Raw genomic sequence first — 17,709 nt, forward strand, 5'->3', positions numbered from 1 at the left:
ATTTAGCGGTTTTCAAAAATATTGCAACAGGTATGTTTTTCCAATGAGCATTTGTTGCGGGAATATTTAGATAATGAATTTAAAAAAAGAATAATTATGTACACAGATAAACAATTTATTATGCACTGTTCCATAAATAATAATCTTCAGTTTTGATTTCATGTTGACTTTTAACTTTCCCTTCCTCTTGCAGTGAAATCTCTTCTCTGGTGACACATTTTTCAGCAGCGTGAGGGTGAGACAACCTGTCCCTCACATGACAACAATCCAATTCATTTCCGATGGACAAAATCAAAACTCGACTCTCGACCCTACATTTTTTCTTGTTTGAGAAGCAGTTTCACTTGGACATACATTACAATAGGTAAGAAAAGCCTATCACAACTTCCGTTTCATGCAGACTTCAAGCCAAATGGCTAGTCTGGCAACAGCAAGGGTAGTTGGTAATGGCACAAACACATGTGCAATTGAGTAAACAGCCTGCTTGTTCGGTCAACGCAAAATGTGTTACATTTCCATCCCCGTTGTTATTGAGAATGAATATAAATTCAGTAACAAAGCAACAACTGCCGTACTAACATTCAGGTTATAGTGAGTGTGACGGACAGCAACTCCTGGGGTTTATAGTAGAGGTGATGGGAGGAGGGCCTCAGGGGGCCAGTTCCACAGCGCTCATGAAACCATTAGTCCCCCACGGTCTGTTTTCCCAGAATGCCCTGTAGAAGCACTAACCTCTTAGGCTCCAAGTATGTTTACTCTGAGTTAATGAATGAGCTAGTGTTGGAGCGAAAGTGGGAGAGTAAATGCTAATCACATCCCTTTCCCCCAAAATAAAGCCTCTATTTCACCCCTTTCCTGTTTGCTTTTATTACTGTTTAGTTAAATCATCAGTGATCACGCTTTTAAAAGCTAGTCAGAGACTAACCGCAGGTCATAGCACTGCCAGAAAAACACAAGAGGGGGAGGTTTGGTGTGTGAGGAGCGTAAAACCAAAGTTGAGGTGTCATATGTGATGTCAACTCTCACTTCTCCAACAATGCCAATTGAGTAAACACACACAAATGGTATGGGTGAGGGAATCAGAAGAGCGAGAGAGGGAGAAAAAGAGAGAAAGGAGGGGCCGTCCTTACTTGCTCTTCTAAGCGGGAGTGAGAGGAGGTCCAGAGGGAGGAGGCAAACGGGGAGAGCAGGATTGAGAAAGAGAGTGAGGAAAAGAAGTGGTGCTCTGTTTGCGGAGCAGTCTGGGACCATGCTGTCAGGCAGCTCTCTCATCTGGATTGGGGCGCTGCTTCTGGGGCTAGAGGCTTCGTTGACCGGGGCATCTGACTTCCAGCACCATGGATATGAGGAGATGGTGAGAGCTCTTTTTGCTGTCCAAAGCGAATGCCCCTACATCACTCGCATATACAGCATCGGTCGCAGCGTGGAGGGACGCCACCTATACGTCCTGGAGTTCACCGATAATCCTGGCATCCATGAAACACGTGAGTCTTTTCTTTACTCTTGTACCAAGGCATTAAATTCCTCACATATAGCTCAGGAAAACTCTTCCACGTTGTTCCTACTGAGGCTGTAGGGCTGCCAGAGCTGATTGGTGAATTAATCATTTGGGTTTGACTGCATCATTTGGGCTGTTTTCTGAGATAATCACTTAATCACACATCGAAATCAAGCTTTGGCTGGTCATTCATCATGAGTTTGTCTGGCCAGCCATGTTGACCGTCAACTTGATTTATCTTGTTGCTCCTCAAACACTCAGATACAGTAAATTTCATTTAAGAATGGACACTAATGGGTTTAAGGGGGAGTATGTGCCTGGAGATGTGGTGTAGCCGTTGCAGACAGGAGTAAACACAGGTCTTGTTAGTAATCCAAAAGAAGAACATTCCCACTGGAATGAAAAATCAGAATGTTTAATAGCTTGTTTGTTATTCCTAAAAACAAAGAGCAAATGGACACTTCTGCTTCTCGGATGATCCTATTGAGAACGAGAGCTCATTAATCTTGCATGTGTCTCCTCTAGAGTTCCAGAAGAGAAAAATATCTTGAACTTTGCTTAGATTGGCCAAGATACCAAAGTTTAAGAATCAAAAGTCAGAAATCCCAAAGGATCTATGCTTTGTAAGCCAACAATCGTCTTTATTTGGAATTTCAGGAGAAACATCTGATACTTCAAAAAAAGATGACAGAGAAATCCTATGTATCTTATGAAATATTAAAAAGAACAGCTGCTCAGCAGTGACATTTCTCTTTGTATCCCTCTGTAGACCTTGTTCCTTTGTTCACTCAAATACAGAACACTTTCAGCTCTGCCATTGGAAGTAGTTGAGATTCATCAACAAAATAACTTAATAAATCAGCCAGTTAATTTTTGCCATCAGATGTTCTCTCCAAAAATAATTTTCTTAATATGTATTCTTGCCTTGTTTTCCAGCACAAAATCTAAACATTCTTAAATCACGATGTATTTGCTTGAGAAGCAAAGTTACTTATGATATGAAGTTTTCAGTAACACTTTAGTCCAATTCTTACTATTAGTCGCTAATTCTCATGTATATTACTAGGATATAGGCTGTTTATTAGTAATTATAAAGCACATATTAATGTCATATTCTGCAAATCCATATTGTACAGCTTTAACCCAATTCCTAAACTTCAAAACGACCTTACTAACTATTATTAAGCAGTAATTAGGAGTTTGAGGCAAAAGTAGAAGTTTATAGTTGAGTTTATCTTTCTGAAAAATCTATCAAAATGAAGGGAGTTCATGCTTAAAACAAGAAAAAATAGTCTGCCAATGAGGTTGGAAAAATAAACTTAATTCAAAGGGAAAACAAAATCATTTTATGACCCCACTGGGAGATTTTTCTTCTCATTTTAAGCATGAAGTCACTTAATTTTAAGCAATATTTCTCTTAATATTTGAAGTAATTTTGCTTTTCAAGTGCATGTATCTTGATTTAAGAATATTTAGATATTTGTACTGAAAAACAAGACAGAAATACTGAGTAAGAAAAATCTGCTGCAGTAAGCATACAAAGGTAAAACCTCTGAGAGAATTGCAGGATGTATACATGTTCCACACAGAGTACAAAAACAGGAACCGATACAGCAGAGTGGGCAAAGTCCTTGTGACCACCTGACCCTTTAGATTTCAAACAATGTTCATCTATTAATGTCAAGGCCACCCTTTTTGTGACTCTGAGCAGAGGCACAGCAGAGTTAATTTAATTATTTGGTGATTAATAGGAAGACTGTGCCTGCACACAGTAGCTAATTAGATCTGCGATCTCGCCGTCACTCACTTCCGCATCAAAAAAGAACAAACGGAAATCTGCTGGTACTTGCTAGAGGAGATAATTGTGAATAATGAGCTGACAACTGGCTGTGAGACAGGAATTTCGATGAGTGGCCTGCTGTGCTGTTAAACCCTCAAAAAGCTTTTGTGGGAGGAAAATGATGAATTTTAATTCATTCATATTTGATACGAGCATTTAAAGTGTCAGCTTACTCAACCACATGCCACATACACTGATGGAAAAGTGAATTTGTTTTAAAGGGATACATCATTTACTCACCCTCATGTCGCTCAATAATTTTCTGTGACTAAATATGGTGTGTTCTTCATACAAATATATTAAATGGCTTCAGAAGACTTGGAATGTAATGTATATGTTAATGTATAAGACCTTCTTTTATATGGTGCTTCTTGGAGCCATTCCCTTTCATTGTATTAAAAAATGTACATTTCTCCTGTTGTGTTCCACAAAAGAAAGTTATGGATCAACATGAGGGTGAGTAAATGATTGCAAAATCTCTTCAAATATTTAGTAGGCAATCCTTGCAGTACCTTTATATTGCATATTGGGCCTTAATCCATACAGTTGCTGCTTCTGAATTACATTTGCATGCATAGAGCTTGTTCCTCGCATGCTATTCATGGATCATGACTTCCTGACCGGTGGTCACCTGACCTGTGTTTTTCAGTGGAGCCAGAGTTCAAGTACGTCGGGAACATGCACGGGAACGAAGTGCTTGGCAGGGAGCTGCTCATCTACTTAGCCCAGTTCCTGTGCGAGGAATACCGGGCAGGAAACGAGCGAATCACGCGCCTCATCCACGACACACGGATCCACATCCTTCCTTCCATGAACCCGGATGGATATGAGGTGGCTGCCAGGCAGGTATACAGCCCTTAGTAGCTAATCTACTTTATAAAACAAATACTAAAATCTGTGACCAACAGCGGGTGATGTGAATGTGAGCATGCATATACACTTATTTCTTCAGTGTGGCAGCTGTGGTGTGGGAGTGGGGGTGTTGTAAGTCTCTGGTGGCCTCTAGTTTGTTATGGAGGAATCAGTCATATCCCAGAGTGCATTGCTGGCTTTCTTTTGAGACTAATTACACCAGAAGAACTCACAAAAAATAACAAAATACATACAGTATTTTGTTTTCTGGAACAGAGCATCCATACACCTACAACGTTCACACATCTAGAGTGCAAAATTATAGTAATACAGACTCTTTTTTTTTTTGGTCTTCGAGACTAATTATATGTCCAGCAGTAAATGGTGGCTGAATGTGGCCTCACACACCTAGTTATCAAGTGTCTCAATGGACCAGACAAGAACTAGCTAAGGAAACTATACCTCAGCATCAGACAGGATCTATTTAACATGCTCTAACTCGCTTGCACAACACACACAAGCACAATAAACTACTTGAGGTATACATTTCGCACCTGACATAGTGAGAATGTTAAAAGGTGATATCCTTCCCAAAATGGTACTTAAAGAATAGGAAATGATATGCTCTTTATCCGATTTACAGGGTCCAGAATTCAACGGCTACTTAGTGGGACGTGGAAATGCAAAGGAGGTCGACCTGAACCGCAACTTCCCCGACCTGAATGCTCTTATGTACTACTACGAGAAGCACAATGGCCAAAACCACCACCTACCACTGCCAGACAACTGGGAATTACAGGTGATCATCAATCAGTGTCACATACACCTCTATAGGAGAGGAGACAATAGCTTCCATCCAAAGCTACTGCTAATTTAACTTCTGCGCAGAAATTGAATATCACATAGGCTAAAACATTTGCAAATAAAGCGCTGTTTCCATCCAGTGAGCCAAAGAGGACAAATTTGTCATTTACTGATAATCTGCTGCTAAAATATCTCTAAGAAAAGTTGGAAAAGCCAGTGTATATAATATTTTTTGTATTTAATAAGATATTTGCATCTCTTTCTCTGGTGCTTTGGAAAGCAGTCATGTAAGACAGTTCTGGAAGGGAATTATACTGAACCAAAACAGCATTTTAGATACTTTGCAACAAGATTTTTCTGCGGATTTGTCCAGTTATGCTTGTGTAGCGTTTTGGAAGTGCTGAAAGATGTTGAGATAGACAATTAAATATAAGATTCTCTTTTATAGGGTAACAATAACACAATAACACATTTGTATATATGCTAACCATTTATGCGCACTACAGTTCAAAAGTTTGGGGTCAGTAAGTTTAAAAAAAAAAAAGAATAATTTTATTCAGCAAGAGGTCTTAAATTGATGAAAAGTGACAGTAAAGACATTTGTAATGTTACAAAAGATTATTATTTCACATAACCTTCTAATGTTCTGTTTATCAAAGAATCCTGAACAAAAAGGCATCTCGCTTTCCACAAAATTATTGAGCATCATAACTGTATTCAACACCAAAAACATAACTGTTTTCAGCACCAAATCAGCATTAGAATGATTTCCGAAGGATCATGTGAGACTGAAGTAACGATGCTGAAAATTCAGCTTTGACATCACATGAATAAATTACATTTTAAAATGTATTAAAATAGAAAACAGTTATTTTAAATAACAATAATATTTCACAATATTACTGTTCTCTGTTCTCACTATCTTGATCTCTGATCAAATAAATGCAGCCTCAATAAACACATTAAAGACATAAAAAAATATATATCCAAACTTTTGAACAGTATTTTGAGATTTATTTATTTAAAGCGATAATGAAGATGATACTTCTCAGTCAAAAAAAAGTCAAAAACCTAGTGCAACCAGTCTCAGACTCTTATGAGCCTGGCTTTTTATGAATTGTTTCGAAGTTATTTATTATTGAAATCATTTCATTATTTGTCAGTTGTCAAACATTCATTGCTTATACAAACATGAAACGTGGTGAATGAACCCCAGATTCAGATATCCATGGATCATTCTGCTGGCCTGTTCTACCAATTGAGCTACAGGATCTGTATATGTTGTCTACTTTGTATATCTTTTCATGGGGTGACCTTTTTAATGTACAAACAATCTTTTATACCTAGACATCACATAGATAAATCCCTGTTCTAATCTTAAGTAAAATACAGGATAGTGCCAGTTTCCTGCATTGCAAAGAAAAACGTTTTTGTTTTTACAGTTGGACAGCAGACTTAAGCTCTCCATTAGTCTGTTAGTAACCCACCCAGCTCTCGTTCTGCCGGTCTGCTCTCTATCAATCGCCTCGCCAACAGGCCCACCTTTCACAAAATAGAGAGCCTTGGCTTGTGTAAATGGACTTTTTTAGCTTGTACTGCTGTTAGTCTTCATCAAGGGCTCTGGATATTTTGGTTAGCCTTTCACAACCTGCTGAGTAATATAAAGTCAACCTCATCTGTGTGTATCCATGCTATCCATCATGATTTGAGAATGTTACAAAGAACATATTGTGCAAGATGGAAGCAGGAACATCTGACCTTTACCACAAAGTAGTTTAATTACTAGAAATAGTTGATTTTTTTTTTTTAATAATAAAATGAAAGAATTCCCAGATTTTTTGGAAGACCTCACTAGAATAATACAATCCATTTAAACAGCTCTTTCCATGAACAACTATGTATTTTCCTTACTTCAAAATGAGAACTCCAGCTTTGGAGAAGTATGTTCACTGGCAGCCAGACGTCCCTCAGGAAAACAACAGAAGAAGCGCAGTCGGAGGAGTGTGACAAGTTCCAATCGTTTCTCTGTGAGTCAAGAGCTGTCACTCTCACATCAAACCCCGCTCGTGACCTTCTGACCCTAGTGTGGGTTTTGCACTACACAGACCTAAGAAGAGTGAAAAACATCTGTGTGAGTTCACAGCATGAAACCTGACTCTTCAATGACATCTAGGGCCAAAGGGACGCTTGGTTGTTTATATATACAGATCCATGCATAATAAATACACAGTTTCTTCAAAACAGAGCACGAACGGGATCAATAACCCAGCAGCCATCTCGAAGGAGCCAACTGGGTCAGGTGGAGGTTTATTATCCCTTCACGTCTAGCACCACATGTCAGATCTCTCAGATAGCAGAGTTGAAGGAAGAACGTTGCTGGAGTGTCATGGCACAAAAACCTAAAACAAAGGCTGAAATCTGAAAGTTTTTCCCTGTATTTTTGCTTCTTGCAGGTTGAGCCGGAGACTTTAGCAGTGATAAAATGGATGCAGAATTATAACTTTGTTCTGTCTGCTAACCTCCACGGTGGAGCTGTAGTTGCCAATTACCCCTTCGATAAGTCTCGCGAGCCACGGATAAGAAGCAAAACAACATACTCGGCCACCTCTGATGATAAAATATTTCGAAAGGTATGTTGTGTTTTTTTTAGTTGTTTGTGTGATTTTTTTCTACTTTTGAAAAAGTTTAATGTCGACAATCAATTGTAAGCTATTTGTAAGATTATATCTCTTTGGTTTCTGTGGCACTATCAAATCATTTTACAAATGGGAGATTTTTTTTTTTTTTTTGCAATTCTGTATGGTTTTAAACCAAAGCTGACTTGCTAGTCGAAGTAGGTTTAAGATGGTATTATCTGCAGTTGTCTAAACTGCCTAGACAAGTCATCTAATTTTTTTCTTTAAGACAGGTCATAAGTTTATCTTAGTTGCACAAAAAGTAGATTTGCCTTTACTAACTGCTATTGGTCAAATTAGATCTTAATACAGAGTCTCCAAGCCTGGCCAAGAGCACAAAACCCTACTAAAACAAGATAAAAGACCAGCCTGATCTGGCTGAGAGTTACATTTAGACCCAGAGCTGGACAGTAATGGAGTAAAAGTAATTGAGAACAGTTTTGAGGGCTCTGTACTTTACTCGAGTATCATATTTGGAGTATTCATTATTTTACTCAAGTACATTTGAGAGGGAAATATTGTACTCTTTACACCACTACATTTCTAACCATAACCATGAGTAGCCGTTACTACTCCTATATATATATATATATATATATATATATATATGGAATAAAAGAAAAATCTCAGAAAACCTCTATTTGTTGTTTCCCTCTCAAACGTGATTGGATTGTGCAGGCGCCACTGATTGGGACAGCCCATCAGCAATCACCTTCAGATTTTCACCAAAGTCAACTCCATGGTCAGATTTAGATAAGAGACGAAACCATGGACAAAACAATGGATGAAGACACAGCAAGTCCATCCCGGGAATGTCCCAACCCGTGGCCCCACCTTGCCAGACTATTTCAATTTTCTGAATTTTCTTAAATGTTAAATAAAGCAACATGGTAAAAAGATGAAAATTACTTTATTTTAATTTCAATTTGCATTCTCCTAGGAATTACATTAACATTTTTCATAACTTCATGTTGGACGTTTCTGTACATAAATGTAAGCACTGTGGCAGTAGTAATGCAATATTTAGAAAATGTACACTTGATACTCAAGTACTTACTGTATACATTACAAACAAGTACTTCAGTACATTTATTCAAGTAGACATCTGACTGTAGCACTTTTACTTGTACTTGAGTCAAATTTAGCAAAGGGTATCTGTACTTTTACTCAAGTAATAATGCTGTGTAGTGTACTCTGTCTGTCTCTGTTTAGACCAGCAAACCAGGTTGTAGTGTTGTTGTTGTTTGTTTTCTCAAGGCATAGTTGCACCGAAATCACACACTTCACCTAATGAAGAGCTGGCCGTTGTTATTCCAAATTCCCTGGTGAAATATTTACAGATTTGTGTGTTTTTGTATTGTGTGTGTGTGTGTAGTTGGCAAAGACGTACTCCTATGCCCACAGCTGGATGCATAAGGGCTGGAACTGTGGCGATTACTTTGATGAAGGAATCACAAATGGAGCCAGCTGGTACTCTCTATCTAAGGGTGGGTTATATTTTACATACCATGGTTCTCATTCAATTACTTCAACAAGGCTTGTGGTTTTGTCTCATCTAAATGCCTTGTAATTTAGCTGAAATTTGGAAAGTACAAGGACTTTTATCTTTAAGGACATGTAATTGTGTTCTAGTTTAGAGCGTTTTTTACTAGTGCCAGCACCTGTGTAATTCCACCAGTGAAATAAACTTTTTTAATATTCTAATTGAATTTCACATAAATCTTTAGGTTGTCTTTGGTCATATATTTCCATAAAATTACTTTTGCAAAAAAAAAAAAAAACACAGCATAAAATGGTCATGTAAGAGCATGTGAATAGTTTCCCATACACACAATACAAAAATTCTTTCACACGTGCACACACGGAAGTGTTTCTTATACAGTATATGTGCATTTTTTCTAGCAAATGTAACTTTTGAAGCTCTATAATTTTTCTTTTAAATGGTTGATTAAAAAAGTGAATATTTGGAATATGGGGGGCATCTGTTTTTATTTGTGCTGTACATGCTACATGTTAATGTGCTATTAAGAATAATCATTCTTCAATATTTGTGAAGGGATGCAGGACTTCAACTACCTCCACACAAACTGCTTTGAGATCACCCTGGAGCTCAGCTGTGATAAGTTTCCCCCAGCGACGGCTCTCGCCGGCGAGTGGTTAGCCAACAGAGAGGCTCTGGTGTCCTACATGGAGCAGGTGAGGATTTTCCCTGCTCACATTTGACTGTTTTACTGCTTTAGTTTCAGCTCTGTATGCCTGTAATGAAACAAGTAGAAGTTCAAACTCTGCAGTCAGAACATGTAGAACTGGAATTGGAGAGCATTGTATTCGAAATCAAACGAGTAAAAAGGGGGCCAGTATTCTAGCAGACACGGGTAAGAAAGACTTATTGGTTCACAATGGCCCCAGCAGGTAATGAACCTGTCCCTAGATATTTATAATGTGAAATTGATATGAACCTTCAAGGGTCACGTTGTGAGTTCAGGTAACATTACACTGCTTGCTAGCACATTTAAAGTAATGGATGGAATCGGTTTACCACTTTGAGTGCAGTGCCTGACCGTAACGAAAGCACAACCCTTGTGCTGGAAATCCTTTACCAACTTTGGTGTTTCCCAGTCAAAAATGACCAAACTTTTAAATTGCTTGTTATTCTATCATTATGCTATTTTTTTTCACCAAATATTGGATTCAATCTTTTTATTATCTCGTTTGCTTTCAATAAGCACAGGTTTTGAATTTCTTTTTTTGGAACTGATTAATCGTACACTCTAAAAAAAGCTGGGTTGTTTTAACCCAATTTTGGGTCAAATATGGACCCAGCCATTTGGTTACATTTTTAAATGAAAATTTTAACCCAATGTTTGAGTTTGTCCATATTTGACCCAATATTGGGTTAACTTAAAACAACCCAGCATTTTTAGAGTGTAGGCTTCATATGCATGAAAAAAGTTCACTCAAGCTTATTCACCTAAAAAAAGCTCTGATTAATGAAGCCTACTATCAATCAGATTCAAAAAGAAATACAAAACCTGTGCTAACTGAAAGAAAAGTTGAAAAATTAGCAAATTTGGACAATTTAAAGTTGTTATAGCCTGTGTAAGTAAATTCAGCAAGTTTTAGTCCAGCGCGATAACGTTTACTAGCACTTTTGGGGAAAAAATGACCAACATGTTGTACAAACAATACAACATAAGGGTGGGTTGAAATTGTGACTCTCTCCTGTCCTCCAGGTGCACCATGGGATAAAAGGCATGGTTTATGATGAGAACAACAACCACATTAGCAATGCAGTGATCTCGGTGGCTGGCGTGAACCACGATATCACCTGCGGTGAGTGTCATTCTACATTAAAAGCAGATTTTGTAGAATGTACAAGCTTGAATACTTAATTTCATGTGTCTGACGCTGTCTCAGGGACCGATGGAGACTACTTCCGTCTGCTCTTGCCGGGCACCTACACAGTGACGGCTTCTGCATTAGGTTACCAACCTTTTACCAGCACGGTGACAGTGGGACCGGCTGAAGCTGTACAGGTGATAAACAATACACAGATACACTATTCTTTACTGATTTTCATACAAATAACAAGCTAACATATTTTATTTGTTGTTCTTCCCAGTTGCATTTCTATTTGAAAGTTCAACCAAAAGCGACAAACTTGAACGTGAAAGCTTATGCCAACAAGAAGGGCCCATCGACGGCGGCTAAGATTCCTCCCACCAACCTTGGCCCAAGATAAAGAGCAAGGTCTCTTCTCTTAACACAGACAAAACACACCTTTACTTTATAAACTGAAGAACAATAAAGGGAAACATGGACTCTCACTGTGACAAATCTCACCTTCCTATGTCAGGTTCTTATAGATGCATAAAAGTGTGACAAATCCATATTTTGCTCTCATGTTCTTGTGGAGCTTAAATATATACAGGTATGTATATTATATAATGGCTTTGATTAAAAGAACAGGAAGAGGTAGGTTATGTAAACAAAATATATTTCTCTTTTTATGAGAAATTAGTCATAGACGTTTAGATGGACTGTAACTGGAAATTGTGATCAGAAATCAGTTTAAGGTTAATTATCTCCTATGTGGATAAAAATAATAAAATAAACATTTTATCATTTGAAATAAACTAAGGTTGTTTATCTATCTATTCTTTGGGCAGTTATTGTTGTTTTTAAGAATAACATGTTTAAAATGCCATCTTGGTGCTTGTGTGAATATTTGTAAAAACGTATTGAAATTTTCATAAAGGTACTGTATTCATTTTATCACATATTCTTTAATGATCCTTACATGTAACTGTCAAGCGTTTGTTTGACTATGCGTTTCCCCACACCTGAAAGAGATAGGTTCTCAGTATTTGAAGTTGTCAACTTGATTCCACTCAATGATTAGGCCTTGTGAATTATTACCATCCATTTATAAGAATTAATGTAGGTAAAAAAGGTAAGTATTATATACTGCTCACTAACAATAAATTACCACCATAATTTATTCAACATTTTGAATACAAAATAAAAGCATTAATAGCTTTATTAATAGCATGAAATAACATATGCTTTTGCAATGCTGTCTGCATTGCTCAAACCATTTGCTATCTGGAAATCATCTTCTCAATGCACTGGAATCTTGACATCTGATTATTTATGTCTATTTAAAAAGATACAAACTGCAAGTCTACACTCCTCTCGATTATGCAAGATTTTGTTGAGAAGCTTATACAGCATTTTCAAATCAGCAATCATTTGTGTTTATAATGAATATATCCAGTGCATATTTAAGAAAGGATCTTATTCTTATTAAATTCTCCACTCAAGTATAAGTGAAATGTTTAACTTCGGTATAACTTAGATGGAAGCACACACATGTTTATTGAACCTAAAGGAACACTAGGTGTCAGTGCTAGCGATATAGTCAGACCACTGGTATTTCTCTACTGAAAAGTGTTGAAAATAATAGAAAGCAATTCTAAAAACATCAGAAAACACTGCAACATTACATACATTAAGTGAGACTTTGATATGTCCAACTACAACTTCCTTATAGGAATTACATAAAAAACAAGAAAACTGTGCTTGTCAATCTTTTTCTAAGGCTCCCCAGGTGAAAAGGAAATATATTTAAATTGTACTTATTTTGATATACTTAATGTATTTTAAGTGTACCGTATTAAATATGTATTAAATGTGCTAAATTGAAACAACTTCAAGTATATTAAGTGTACTTTAATATGTATTTAAGTTCAATTTTAAGGTAATAGTAATATATTTTATTATACTAAATTGTGCTAAAATGGAACCATTTTAAGTACATTTAATGTAATATAATAGCACTTATTTAAAGTGTATTTTAATACACTTTAAATAGACTTTAGAAATACAGCATTAGTATATTTTTAGCTTCACATTAATGCGTTCTGAGTATATTTTAAATATAATTTCAGCTTATTAATAATGTATTAGTAGAACACTATTGGACCCACTATTAACATATTAAAAATATATTTTTCCAAAAACCATTTAATATAAAAATAATATATTTTAATGTATTAAAAATACATTTAAACATTTGAATTCAACAAAACCCAATAAAACTCTACAAAACACACAAACACTCTTTGAAAGATAAACTTTAATGCACTACATCAGTAAAGCATTATGAAAACTAAACAAAATACATTAACATAAAATGCATTGATTTGCAGAGGTATTAAACAGAACAAAAATAAATAAATAAATAAACTAACTGAAAGGAGTAGTTCACTTTTGAAAAAACTTTTGCTGATAATTTACTCACCCCCATGTCTTCCAAGATGTCCATGTCTTTCTTTCTTCAGTCGAAAAGAAATTAAGGTTTTTGATGAAAACATTCCAGGATTTTCTCCATATAATGGACTTCACTGGGAACCAAACGGTTCAGGGTCCAATGGCTAACAGTCAATTTGTCGTGAAAGCATGAGAATTGGCTCAATTGCGAGAGTCTTGTGCTGAATGCTTGAGAGTTGGCAGCCCTGACAAATCTTTTTTCGAGTCAATTCATTCATTTCGTTCATTGAATGAACCTAATGACTCGGAAAAAGATTTGTTAATTTTGATGAACGAGTTCAAATAGGAAAATCATGAACATGCATAACAGAACAGAGCAAGGCGACCATTTGAGCTTATAAAACTTAAACTTGTGGGTTTTTTTTTTTAAATGACCGATCGTTTCGCTTTATAAGACCCTTATTCATCGTCTGGAATCGTTTAAAGCCCTTTGAACAGTTTGCACAGAAACTGTCTTTTGGACCTTGAACCGTTTGGTCCCCAATGAAGTCCATTATATGGAGAAAATCCTGGAATGTTTTCATCAAAAACCTTAATTTCTTTTCAACTGAAGAAAGAATGACATGGATATCTTGGCATGGGGGTGAGTAAATTATCAGCAAAAGGTTTTTTTTTTTTTTTAAGTGAACTAATCCTTTAAGTCAAACAAAGTGAAATACAATAGCAAAAAGTAAAGTGGCCAAATCTTGAGTAAAAAGAGAAGTTCGTGACTTTTTCAGTCTGCCATAGACTCTTTTGGGGACATCAGAAACACAGAGGGAAATCTGGCAAGAATAAAAAAAAAAACAAGCATTAGTATAAACTTGTTCATTTATAATTCTAATAAAAAGCTGTCACTTTGTTACTTAATTCAGAACACTTAATGCACAAAAAGTCAGATATAATTATTATAACAAATAGGATTTTTCTTTATCATAAAGAATTTTCTAACCATTTCTGAGGTTTCAGGAAGACACAGCTCAGATGATCTTGGGCTTGAGCTGAATGAACCTCGTTTCATGGACTCCAGGGCCTCTTTGAGAGATGCTAATATCCCTACAAGAAAAAATCAAGTTGCATGTTATACAAAGTTAGGGCAGAAAAAACACTAGTTTGTGTTCTTCATATATAATTTGTATTTTGTTTAAATGGTGAAACATATTTAATGAACCATTACTGTAACTTCCACCCTATTATTAAAGTAATTATTCATTATTAATAAAGACAGAACATTCTATTGAAAGTTACAAGTTGGTGACAGCTGATAACGACTTGATTAAATGTAAAAAAGCTGAATACCACACATAAAATCATATAAATCAGTCCCTCGAGAAAAACACGATTATGCGATTGTATAATTCAATGCATAATCAGGCAAAATACATATTCATTTTTCAAATACGTGTTAATATATAATAGGTCACTTAGTTACTTAGCTGCTACATGACACACTATTGCCTTTTTTTGTTGTTTTTCACCAACAAAAAGTTACAAATCAAGAGGATCAACTACTACTTACTCGACTTGACCTTATCTACTCACGGTTAGGTTTAATAAAAAAAATGTCTTTGCAATGTGCAAATTCCTTGGCTAGGCTAAATATTAAATATAAAATCTCTCATTTCATTATTTAACATCATTTTAATTTCTCAGTGCAAGATATTTAATAATTGGTTTTGTGAAAGCTTATAGTTGGTGATTACAATTTATTTATCGAATTGACATGAAAACTGACAGCCTACTAATAATTAATTAGATTTTACTATGAATTAAATATCACAAATGTGTATTAGAGCTTAAAATATATTATAATATTTAAAACATAAGTTACTTAGGGACAATCAAGCCTGTTGTGTAATCACCATTAATAACCTTTTTTTCTGCAAACACAGTGTGCAATGTTTTTATAGTTGTTTTCACTGTCTAGATCTAAAACATTAAGTTGATAGACGTCAATGGATAAACATTAACTCGCTTTAGTGTCAAATCAACAGAAACGCCAGTAATCCACAGAACATCGTCATCAACTTCTGAAAATATTTTAAACTAAACCCAAAGTGAGAATAAAGCCAATTATACTAATCACTTAAACTAATAAACTTACCACCAAGAAGTAAGATCTTTTCTGGCAGTATCTTGCTCCATGTTGTGGCGGCGCAGCTCTGCGTTGTCCTCTTCACTGCTAACTTGTTTGCGGGAGCTGACGACCTGGTAATCTGCTCGTGTGTTCTCTCAATATTAGATCGGTGCTATCCACATTCACTAGGTCCGAGTCAGTGAAATAACAAAGCAAAATTTAGAAAATACATGATTTCTGTTGAAATATCCGAAGCTATAATGGAATACCACAGACAGTCAGTATCCGCTGTCTGCGCCCCGCCCAACATGTAAGTTCAAATGGCAGTGTGTGATTGGACAATTGCCGGCAAGCTTGTTTTGAAAAGATTGGCTCTGATTGGTCCAAATGAATGCAACTGGAAATACTAACTAACTAACGGCCACAAAAAAAGAAAACAACTCTGTTAATATAAACATAACATGCTTTATAAACAGGTTTTTTATTCATTTTGGCTAAACAAATGTAAGAGTCAAGCTTTAACAAATTTATTTAGTTTTTCTAGTATGTACACCTGATCTTTTATGTTGATGTGTGCAAGTACTGGTATTCACTTGTTTTGTGGAAAAGACTATTTGATTAATTAATGCAGAAGTATATAAGTGCATTACTTGTAATTTTTAAACTTTATATATATATAGATATATGTCTCATTTGTTTTTCACAATATTTTTTAAAGCAGGGCTGAAGCACAAGCTACAGTATAACATAAATATTAAAAATATATTGCTCTAGTCCTATACAAGGTTAAATAAGTTATAAGGTTACAAATTGCTATACACACAAAGTAAACACAAAAAAATACTTTAATTTAGCAACAAGTATGCTTTCTGTAAATACACTAAAATTTCACTAAAACTATGTTTGTTTTTAGCATATTTCTAAAAGTGTAATTAAGTGTATATTTATTAGCATTGCGTTTCTAGTAAAACATTTTTAAATACAATTAAAATATGTTTGTATTTAGCATATTTCTTAAAAATGTAATTAAATACCAATGTACTTCTAGTACACTTTTTAGAAACATATTTAAAGCATGAGTGTCATTAGCATATTTATTAAAAATATAATTAAGCATACATTTATTACCAATGTACTAATAATATACTTTTTTAGAAATACATTAAAAGTATGCTTTTCTATAGTGTATTTCTTAAAAGTGTATTTAAACATATATTTATTACCAATGTAGTTCTAATATACTTTTTAGAAATACATTTAAAGTATAATTATCATTAGCATATTTATTAAAATTATGATAAAGCATACATTTATTACCAATATATTATTAATATACTTTTTATAAATACATTAAAAGTATGCTTTTCTATAGTACATTTCTTAAAAGTGTAATTAAATATATATTTATTACCAATGTACTTCTAGTATACTTTTTAGAAATATACTAAAATGCAATAAAATAAATTTTTAGTACACTTTAAATAAGCATGTTGTAAATACAAATGTATTATAAACACACTATTTGTATTTCAAATATATTTTTAATACATTTAATACAACGTCTTTTTCACCTGGGTCTATAAAAACCAAGCTTAAAAAAGTACATAAACTATAATTTAGTATTTAATTCCAGAAAATGTATTAACTATTTCAGGATGGTATTCTTGAATAGTACAAAAACATTAAACTAAATATGTATTATAACTGATCATTCCATGTTTTTAATTCCAGAGTGAATGTTTTAATAAAATGATCCATCAACAATGCAGTAAACATTTAAAGATTGTACGCATTCCTGTGTTCTTCCTGGTTATCGCACACAAATAGTATAACAATGCCCTCTGAAAAACAGGAAAAAGGAAAATGTACTTCAGGAATGTTGAGTTGACCAGGAAAGGATCAGAAGGCTCTGCAGCTGGAAAATATGAGCAATACTTAATTTCTCATAACCAAGAATAATAATGTTTGGAGAGCTGCACCGTCAGACTGGAATTGAAGGAAATTTTGTGTAAAACATGTCCCATGAAAAATTATGATTCATACCCACTATTAGGGGTCTGCTTCCAGTAAGAAGATCAACAATCTTGCATTAACAATCCATGAATAAACTGTCCGAACAGTAGCAAAATGAAATGACGGGATTTCATTGTAT

At 35.1% G+C, this 17,709-nt stretch overlaps 1 protein-coding gene and 1 long non-coding RNA gene across 2 annotated transcripts; one reads left to right on the top strand and one right to left on the bottom strand.

The window, feature by feature from the left end:
* The first annotated feature begins 173 nt into the window (after positions 1-173).
* cpn1 (carboxypeptidase N subunit 1) lies at positions 174-11,826 on the top strand. The gene is made up of 9 exons (XM_039665078.2): positions 174-1,484; positions 3,988-4,184; positions 4,834-4,989; positions 7,448-7,624; positions 9,045-9,156; positions 9,726-9,865; positions 10,903-11,002; positions 11,087-11,205; positions 11,292-11,826. The coding sequence occupies exons 1-9, from the start codon at positions 1,067-1,069 to the stop codon at positions 11,409-11,411; spliced, it is 1,539 nt and encodes a 512-aa protein (XP_039521012.2). The 5' UTR covers positions 174-1,066; the 3' UTR covers positions 11,412-11,826.
* A 2,250-nt stretch (positions 11,827-14,076) lies between these two features.
* LOC120486296 (uncharacterized) lies at positions 14,077-15,966 on the bottom strand. The gene is made up of 3 exons (XR_016147186.1): positions 15,585-15,966; positions 14,433-14,536; positions 14,077-14,265 (listed from the first exon to the last, which is right to left on the bottom strand). It is a non-coding gene; the product is annotated as an uncharacterized LOC120486296 (long non-coding RNA).
* Between the last annotated feature and the right edge of the window lie 1,743 nt (positions 15,967-17,709).

Source organism: Pimephales promelas, chromosome 17 (genome assembly GCF_988280905.1).
Source record: "Pimephales promelas chromosome 17, fPimPro1.hap1.1, whole genome shotgun sequence".
Taxonomy (NCBI): Eukaryota; Metazoa; Chordata; class Actinopteri; order Cypriniformes; family Leuciscidae; genus Pimephales; species Pimephales promelas.